Here is a 10,175-nt window from a genome sequence, read left to right on the forward strand (position 1 = left end):
CACCAATGGGTCAATATTAAGGTCACAAAACCCCCAAAGATTAGGAATACCGTGTCTTCTGAAGTTGAGAGCAAATCTTTTAAGATTGAGAGGTCTCAAAAAATCACCAGGAAATTGAGCATAAGATATCATAGGTCAGATATAAAAATAATATTCGGTTTATGCTTCAAGCATAAATTTTTTAAAACTAACCTTGTGTCAAGGTTTCCAATGCCTCTGGCATTCCAATAGAGAATCTTCATAAAGAATTAAGTTGGCTACCCGTCCTAGACCGGGTGTGTAAATCAGGTTTAGGAGTATATTTTTTATTTTTACCCCGACCTTTCTTTGAGGTTACAACAGTGAATTCCCCTCCTTCATCATGTGAATGGTCAACTTCATCTGCCCATGATGATGGATTCTCATCTAAGTTGCGGTCTCTCTCATGAACAACTGGAATGTCACTTGTTTGCTCTACTATCCGAGGATTCAGAATTTCATGATGTTGTGCATGATCCACAAAAACATCCACATTTTTATCATTTTCTGCATGCTCCACAATCATGTCAGCATGATTTCCATTATTTGCACGCATCTCCTTATTCATTATAGGTTCTTCAAAAGTGTCTTTCACCACTTCCGCATTCTCTTGATCAGATTCATAATCAGAGACTTCTTCATTTATTTTCCCATTGTCTTGGACAGGCTCCTTGTTCTTATTTTTCTGCTTCGGGACAAATTTTGGATTAGGTTTGTTAGGAACAACCTTCTCCACACTTTTCTTTTGGTCCTTTGCCTTGCTGTTAACGTTTCTACACTTGTCAATAGAATGACCAATGCAGCAACAATGTTCACAAAAATATGGCAAGTTTTCATAATCTATATCAACAAAGAAGGCATAACCTTCCCTTTCTACAAGAATCTGATAATGCAGCTCCTCAGCAAGATTAACATCAACCAAAATGCGCGCAAAGTGACCCATGGTGCGCTGTTTAGTTGCTTCATCCAAAGAAAGAGGTGTACCTATTCCAAAAGCAATGGAAAAAAGAGTCGTAGGCATCCAATATTCCTGTGGCAGACCATAAATACGAATCCAAATTTGAGCATTAGTAACCTTCAAGTTTTCAGGTTTAAAGTCACTGGACCAAGCAGACAGACGTAACAAACCCGGCTTAAGATTCCATGTTCCGATGCTCCAAACCCGATTGAGGTCTTCACAGTTTTGAAAATAAAACTCATAAAAGCCCTTTCCCAACGGAGTGATTTGCCATTTATTTACCGGAGCCCAAGCTTTGGTGAGCTTCTCGCGAATTTCATGTAAACGCAAAGGCTTATCTCCCTTAGCCATGATCAAACGGCCATGGAGATTGTTCTTGCATCTATCCAAACCCGCTTTGTAAGAATCCTCTGGTATTTTAATAGATAGCCTCTTTCCTTTTAAGCACGGTTTAGGAAAGTTACCTACCAGAACGTCACAAACATTCTGTAGAGCTTGAGCAAACGATTTCCGTTGAGGCGAAAGAACAGGAGCGGCCAAAGCAGTGTCATGGGAATGACCAGAGGACACATTGGCAGCAAGAATTGACCAAGGAAGATCCCTGGAGCGATGATAGATGCTGGCAGCCATTAATACTCAGTCAGGAGTCGCACTTTGTTACCAACGTGAAGAGAAATTGACCAATCTTTGCAAAGCTCAAACAAGGAAAACCTTGAGAGCCTTGACACGATTGATTCTCTTACACAATTACAGAACAAAGAAAAACCCAATTGATTCACAATAAGAGAAGAACGCAGCCATAACGTAAAGCGAAGAAAATCAGAGAACTAAGAGAGGTCGTGGTGGCTGGACGGCGATGGCTGAAGAATCGCAATCGCAAACCCCCTTCCTCTGTTAGACGCCAACCAACAACCCTTCACCAAAATCTCTGTCGATCAAGAACGGCGATGCTCGCGGTGGCTGGATGGTAGAAGGACGGCGGCAGAGACTTCCGCTGTTTAGAGGTTCTCCTCGCAGATTATCGATGAGATGCAGCCGTTCGTCAGAAATCAAAGACACAGAACACCAATTGGAATCGGCGGTGTTCGTGGTGGCCGGCCGGAAGAAGAGCAGTGGTGGATTAGGTGAGATGCGGCGGCATCGGAAACCCTCATTTAACGCAACACTCTCGGTTATACTAACCTAGTCGCAAAGATTTCAAGGTATAGAAACAAGTATTTTTTATACAAAAAAAAAAAAAAGAAACAAGTATTTTAGGTGATTTGATTACTATCTTTTATTGTGGTTAACCATGAACCGGCACATGGCTATAGGAAACCCTAGCACGATTTTTACAAAGTCCGAATTGTGCATGATTTCAATTCTTTTAAGTGTTCATCATTTTTTAATAAGTGACTTGGAGACTGAAATTTTGTGACCAAAACTAAAATGGACGCTAAGTTTTAGTGATCAATCTGGAAATGTTGTGACTAAATTAAAATACTTAACCCTCATTTTCCCACATCAAAACATAATTTTTTTTTCCCTTCAAATTTGATTCGGTTGTAGGGATGGCAAAAAAACCCAAACTCGAGAGACCCACCCGAACCCAAACCCAAGTCAACGGGCGAAACCCGATTTGACTGAGTTTGGGTTTGGGTTTGGGTTTGGGTTCGGGTGACACCCGATAATATGGGTGTGAGTTTGGTATCAGTCAAACCCACACCCGAAACCCATACACCCACCCGAAATATTTTATAATTACCTAATTACCCCCATAGTCTCCCTCAATTTCCTTGGAAGACCTTAAATTTTATTTGTAATTTAATTTCTTGAAAGTATATGTTGTAATTTCTTGAAAGTCTATGTTTGAATTTCTTTGGAAGACCTTAATTTTAGTTGTAATTTAATTCAAAGTCTATGTTAGAATTTAATTTCTTAAATTTGCAAATTATTTTTAAATGTGTTGTGGGTTTGGGTTTGGGTGGAAAAAACCCGAACCCAATGGGTGTGGGCGTGGGTGTTGTTTTGCCACCCGAACAGTCTTTGGGTTTGGGTTTGGGTGATGATTTCGGGTGTGGGTTTGGTAAGTGTCAAACCCGCACCCATGGGCGCCCGTTGCCATCCCTATTCGGTTGCCATCATAATTTTTTTTCATTCAACCAACGCATATGGGTAAAAAAAACATGGTAAAAAACGTTGTGCTAGGGTTTCCATTCATTTTTTTTCTTTTAATTTTTTTCATCACAAACCCTCGGTTGCAATTTATACTAACCTAGTCGCAAAGATTTCAAGGTATAGAAACAAGTATTTTTTATACAACAAAAAAAAAAGAAACAAGTATTTTAGGTGATTTGATTACTATCTTTTATTGTGGTTAACCATGAACCGGCGCATGGCTATAGGAAACCCTAGCACGATTTTTACAAAGTCCGAATTGTGCATGATTTCAATTCTTTTAAGTGTTCATCATTTTTTAAATTAACTTTTCCATTTTTTAAAATAAAAACAATAGTTATTGAGTTTCTCTTTTCTTTTTCAAGGTTATAAATAATATTCTTAAAAGCTTTTCTTTTAACAATATAGTTGATTTGCATCTGGGGTTTACTAAGGTCAAATAAAATCTCAATAAACTTAGCTTACTTGGGTTTTAACCATCAATTAATTATTCACAATGATAGTTGGTTTCAAACGGACACCCTTACGAAATATGAGTTGAACTCTTAGCATCTTGATCAAATTTTTTAAAATAAAAGACTGATTCGGTGAATGAATAAAAATAAATAATATTTTCAACTAGAAAAGTAAAAATTCAAAGCATGTAATGGTCGATAATGTTGTAAAACAACATTCATTGATATGAAATACGGAGTAATACATAATATTTATTATAATGGTATACATGATAAGTCATTATTCTATTGGTGTTTATTATCTTCTTCCGCCCGTTTAGATGGTGTATCGCCACCTCGACAACGCGTTATATGACTGCAACCTCTTGTATATGGATTAGCAGGAATCCGGGGACCAGGAGGCGGTCTAATTTGCGGTGGATACACTAAATATTTGTCGATAGTTGAGGCCTCTCCATCATGAGTGAAGGTAGAGCAAATCAGTAGAGCACTAAGAAACATACTCAATATTAACTTTGACATTGTATGATCAATTTGTTAGTGACAACTTAACCAATGAGAATTCTGGTGCAAAATTGATAGTGTTGAGACTACAATTATACATATAAATAGTGTTATGAATTAATAGAAACTTTTATAAATTAATTAACTACCTAAATTTTTTTAAGTGAACAAAGTCTATCTTTGTGTCTTGATTCAAATGGAACATTAAATATGAAAACTTTTTGTATCAATACATTTTTGGAAATTGTTTGTAATTAAACAAATTCCTTAAAAAAAAAAAGCAATTTCAAAATTCAAATTACATTATGGTGCGCAGGATATGATAAGATAACAAGCTGGATAAGAATACGATATGATAGTGACAGGATAAACACATATCTTATCATGTGTTTGGTGCATACATGATAAAAAAATATATTATTATTTTATCATATCTTGTGTTTGGTATACACTTGATATTGCCATACATGTTATATTTAAATGACAATTATTCTTGTGAAGCAAATACATTTTTTTTATAAACATAATTTAAATTATAAAAAAAAAATTATAATTTTAACATTAAATAAAAAATAATTGTTGCAAAATTTTATATAGCATCAAATTTTGTTGTCTGTGTGAGTCAAGAAGTAAATTATATACTCCCTCCGTCCCAAAATTTATATAGCATCAAATTACATACTTCACTTCGTTGGATGATGTGGAGTCTTACGAGAGGCACCGACACCGGGCCCTCAGAGTTTTCCTGTTGCTGGTGGTCGGATACACTATTTTTGCCGACTCGAGCAAAAATTGGTCTACCTCTACTTTGTCCGGTATTTCGAAGATTTGGAGTTGTTGTGTCAATATGCAAGGGGTGCTTCTGCTTTGGCTTTTTTGTACAACAGTCTCTCTACTACCAACCTGCCGAAGTAGACAACGGTCACAGGTTACATGACACTTCTTCAGGTAACCAAACATTTTTTGTTAATTATTTGTTGTTAATTATTTATTTATTTGTGTAACATTTTAAGCTTGTTAATTTTTTGTTAATTAATTGTTGTTAACTTGCAGGTGTGGATCCATGCCCACTTCCCTCGTATTTGTGGATGCGTTGAGGTTGCCAGATACGATGAGTCATAGCCCGCTGCCATGAAATATATTCCGACAAAGGGGGTGACCATATCTACATATCGGTCGACGCTTGACCGCAAACTGGGATGTGACATCACATGGCGGCATATAGTTAGCACAGAGGTGTACGACCATTACAAGATGTTTGACTTTACTCTGGTTGTCTCAGATGTGGACCGACCATTGCCATGTACCTTCCCGAGCGGGTTCTTCGTCAGTTTGGTTATCGGAGGCCACCCCTATTTATAGTAATATTTGCCTCCCAAGTGGCCAATTAAAATTGACCAATTGGCAGGCCTTTGACTGGTTTAGGGGAATTGACCACCGACGATTCCACTACTTAAGTAGCGAACGGTCATGGAAATTATTCAAAAAATTACTCATTCTTTCAACATCCGCTACTTAAGTAGCGGAAGGGTAAAATGAGAAATGCATGGGACGCGCAAGTAGTCAGTATGGTGGCAAAAGTAAATATCTTTGTTGAGTATCTGACTACTACAACTCCCTTGTATTCTTTTTCTTTCTTGTTTGTGGCCAGATGTGCACGTGAATTTTTTCTTTGATACCATCTAAAAATCATATACCCCACTCATGCAGTAGACAAATAATAATTTGAAGTTTTTTTTTTATATAAAATTTATAATGTCTAATTATCATATTTATAAAATAAATATTGAAAATTTAGATTTTTTTTTTACTTTAAAAAGAAGTTAACTTTTGTTCTTTGGTGTTAACTTTAATTGAGTTCTTTTTTTTTAAACAACTGATGACACTCAATTATATGATGTTTTTAATACTATTTTAGAGTAGTTTTAGTAGCAATTGAAGACCAAATACAAGCAAATACCTAAAGTTACGAAGTAACTTGTCCAAGAATTAAGAAAAGTGGAAAATGCATAAAAAAGGGAAAAAAAGGAAGGAATTGAAGAATCCATTGTACCCACGATGGATGGCCATCATAGAACGATGAAGAAATACGCACATCGTATCAAAAACGCCAAAACTAGAGCTACGAGTGTCGGATCGAGGCCCGTGACCATGCGTTGGAAATCTAAGACAAAGAGCTACAACTTTTGTGTTGGAGCAAAAATCAAATTATGGATGCCATCATGGCTACGATGGGTTACATCGTGGCCATGATGACAAGCAAACATGGCCGAAAACGCACAAACCATCGTACCCACGATGACTTGTCATCGTGGCACAATGATGACGGCAAAAGCACGCAGAGAATCTGAGCAAATCTTTCATCGTGTAACGATAAGATCCCTCGTGGCCACGATGAGGTGAATTTGAACGCCATTGTGGCTACGATGGATACGATGGGTCGCAGGAAAAAGCCCAAACTCAGTTGAAAAACTATAAATAGAGCTCTCCTCCTTCACAATTATTCATTCAGAAGTTCAGAGAACTATAAGCTCTCTAAGGAGCAAAGGAGGAGGAGGCAAGGAGGGCTAAGGAGCTCTCAAGAGAGGGAGACTCTCCCCCACCATCGGGAGACGAAACTCCCTCCTCGAGGAATCGAGGTTACTTTTATGCATGTTTTCTTTATTGTTCAATATGCTTAATAGTAGCTAAGTCCCTTTAGGTTATGGCAAGTAGATGAACTCCCTAGGAATGCTTGAGACATGTAATCTGGTTATTTTCCAAGTCTTATACAAATTGCTATTCATTTATTATCTGTTAGTATTTGTATTTATCGTTTTATACACTAGCATATATGAACGTATGCATATTCTGTTAGTAACTAGGGTCAAAGTGGATATCGTGACACGTCTAAGACTTCGGAAACAAAGGGATACTACAACCCACTTACATGAGACCATTAAATTCAGTATATGCGGTGAGGTTAGAGATTAAGAATTACACATAGCTAAATTCTGTACTGATATTATGGAACCAGTTACGCTAGAGAACTTGTTAAATTACGAACCTCTAAAGGTAAGGATGCCCATTAATTAAAGGTTGAACTCGTTAAGGTAAGGACAAGAAATAACGAAGGCTAAACCTAGTTTGATTGATTCACCCTAAACAGATTACAGTAGAAGTAAGTATAGTTATACTAGGCTTACTTTAATAGAAATTAATCTCCAGATAATACGTCAATAGTAAGCAGATATAGCGTCAGTTACCAAGCAGGAATAAGGGAGGAATTCGAAAGCACTTAACCTACTTTTATCATCTTGAACTCTTTCTTTTATCTTTAGTCTTATACTATCTAACTATGTCTCAAAACCTTTTTCAAACAAACAAAGCGAAAGCAAAACTATCCTAATTCCTAACCGAAACCGGTAGCTTTGGCACAATCCCTATGGAGACGCTAACTTACTACTTTATTACTTGGTACCAATTATGTACACTTGCAGAGCCACCGTCAACAACTTTAGTTGAGTTCAAAATTCAAACTAATTGCAAAAGAATTTAAATTTAATTAAATTCATAACTATTGTTTTAAAATAAAGGTAAAAATGGAATTAAAAAATTATAACACATTCCATTTCGTCCATTTTTTAAACAATGGAATGATAAAATTGTTCCGCTCCGTCCTAAAACATCCAAACAACGGAATGCAATTTTTATTCCAATTCATTCCATTCCGCTCCAATACTCTGTTAGTTTTATACTATCCAAACACAGCCTAAGTTTTTTAGTGACCAATTTAGAGACTAAAATGTTGTGACTAAATTAAAAGCACAATTTTAATAACAACTTTCCAAATTAAAAGCACCTCAGACAAGTTAAAAAAAAAGTCACTTATAATCTTCACAATATGAGGCTCTTGACTCACCGCTTGGAACAACCGTCAATACGATGTTTTGTTATTTAGTTATTTAATTTTTTTTTTTAAAAAAAAATTGGGTTATCCACTGGCCACTATCCAATCCAACTCAACCCGAAAATTAGCGGACTTACCCAATTCAGTCAAAATTATAACGGATGGTTATTTTACATTGAACCCAACATGAAATATCTATGTGGTTCGGATTTTGATTTTTGACCAAACTCAACACAATTTGGCTCAGTACACCGTACTGATTGGTGTAGTTTTACCGGTGTAGTTGATACTTAATACATACAATCATGTTTCAAGAGGTGCATATGACTATAGGAAACCCTAGCACAACGTTTTTTACAAAGTCCGGATGGTGCCTGATTTCAATTCTTTTAAGTGTTCATCATTTTTTTTAATTAACTTTTTGAGTTTTTAAAATAAAAACAATAGATATTGTGTTTCTCTTTTATTTTTCAAGGTTTTACTGAGGTCAAATAAAAACAATAAAAAGCTTTTCTTTTAACAATATAGTAGATAGTAGATTTGCATATGGGATTTACTAAGGTCGATCGAATCGAATAAAATCTCAATAAATTTAGCTTAAATGGGTTTTAACCATCAATTAATTATTCACAATGATAATTGGTTTCAAACAGACACCCTTGTGAAATATGAGTTGAATTCTTAGCATCTTGATCAATTTTTTTAAAATAAAAGATTGATTCAGTGAGTGAATAAAAATAGAGGCACTAAAACTATAATTAAACTTGAATAATATTTTTAACTAGAAAAGCAAAAATTCAAAGCATGTAATGACCAATAATGTTGTAAAACAACATATTCATCATTTTTGTTATCAACTATTCCCAGAGAATAACAAGAATAAAGAAGAAGAGATGAAGGAGAGAAAGAGAAGAGAGAATAAACTCTTGTATTGTTCTATTCAAGGTGTGCATTACATTGTAACAAAGGGGTCCTATTTATAGAACACATTTAGGGGACAATAAAACCTACACAATAATGGACATTCATTACATATTATTCATAACACTTCCCCTTGAATGTTCATTCAAGATATGCCTCGTTAAAACCATACTAGAGAAAAAACCATTAGAAAAAAAAATCCTAGTGAAGGAAAAAAGAGTACATATCATCCTTTATATGTGAACTGCCTCATTAAAAACCTTACCAGGAAAACCCAGTGGGACAAAACCATGGTTAAGGGAAAAAGAGTGCAGAACATATTTATATCTCCCCCTCATAAAAACAATTATATATGAGACGAAGAAACTCAAATAATCTCATGTAGTTGTAGTAGTTGCTCAAAAGTTTTACTTGAAGTTGACTTTGTAGAAAGACATGTCTTATCTTCTTTATCATATAATCTTCTCCAAATATGTAGTTTGTGCGACATTATCTTCATGTTGAATCGTTGCAAGAACCCTTATAGAAGAAAACTCACAAATCCTTGTATCTGATGAATCACACACTTCAACCAAATCACATTCTTGATTTATCTTCCATATATGGTGCTCAACTTTCCTCGTCATTTTGTTTCATGATATTGTTATTGTTGTTTGTTTCATAGATCTCCATGAGTAATTGTACTTCTTCATGTGAACATATAGTTTGTTTGTGATCTATACCTTTACGAGGATTAAACAAATTACCTGCATATCTAAAATAACAAAATATATACTTGATGATATATTGACAACAAATAATAGGTCCATAATGTATTTGGCCCCAATTGAACTAAAATGTGGTACTTCATGACCAATTAGTTCTTCATCATTTACTCGAACTCTAAAATATTCTTCAAATACTTATTTTGTAAGAAATGACAATATTTCAACCTCTTAAAGAGTCTCTTGATGATTTTTTTTTTTTTTTTATCATCAACATAGATATAAAAAAAATCATTGCCAAATATTTTCTTAAAATGAACAAATTGTCATTTTCATATTTCTCACTTGGAAATATTCAACAAGAATATTATACAACATGCATATATATTGCTCGAGTATATAAGGAGACTTATTCATGTTTATTAAGTCACCTTTCTAATAGTTTGATATATGTGTCTCACGAAAATTAAATCCTTTTGGGAATTTTCACATAATCATTATCTAATGAGCCATTCAAACACGCTGTAACACATCTTTCAAATAAAACGAGCATTTCATGTGCTACAAAA

At 35.1% G+C, this 10,175-nt stretch overlaps 1 protein-coding gene across 1 annotated transcript; it reads right to left on the reverse strand.

Moving 5' to 3' along the window:
* Nucleotides 1–238: 238 nt before the first annotated feature.
* LOC123886072 lies at nucleotides 239–1,606 on the reverse strand. Its single transcript, XM_045935410.1, has one exon. It carries the CDS (start codon nucleotides 1,604–1,606, stop codon nucleotides 239–241), a length of 1,368 nt encoding a protein of 455 aa, XP_045791366.1.
* Nucleotides 1,607–10,175: the final 8,569 nt, after the last annotated feature.

The sequence above is a fragment of the Trifolium pratense genome, linkage group LG5 (genome assembly GCF_020283565.1).
Source record: "Trifolium pratense cultivar HEN17-A07 linkage group LG5, ARS_RC_1.1, whole genome shotgun sequence".
Taxonomy (NCBI): Eukaryota; Viridiplantae; Streptophyta; class Magnoliopsida; order Fabales; family Fabaceae; genus Trifolium; species Trifolium pratense.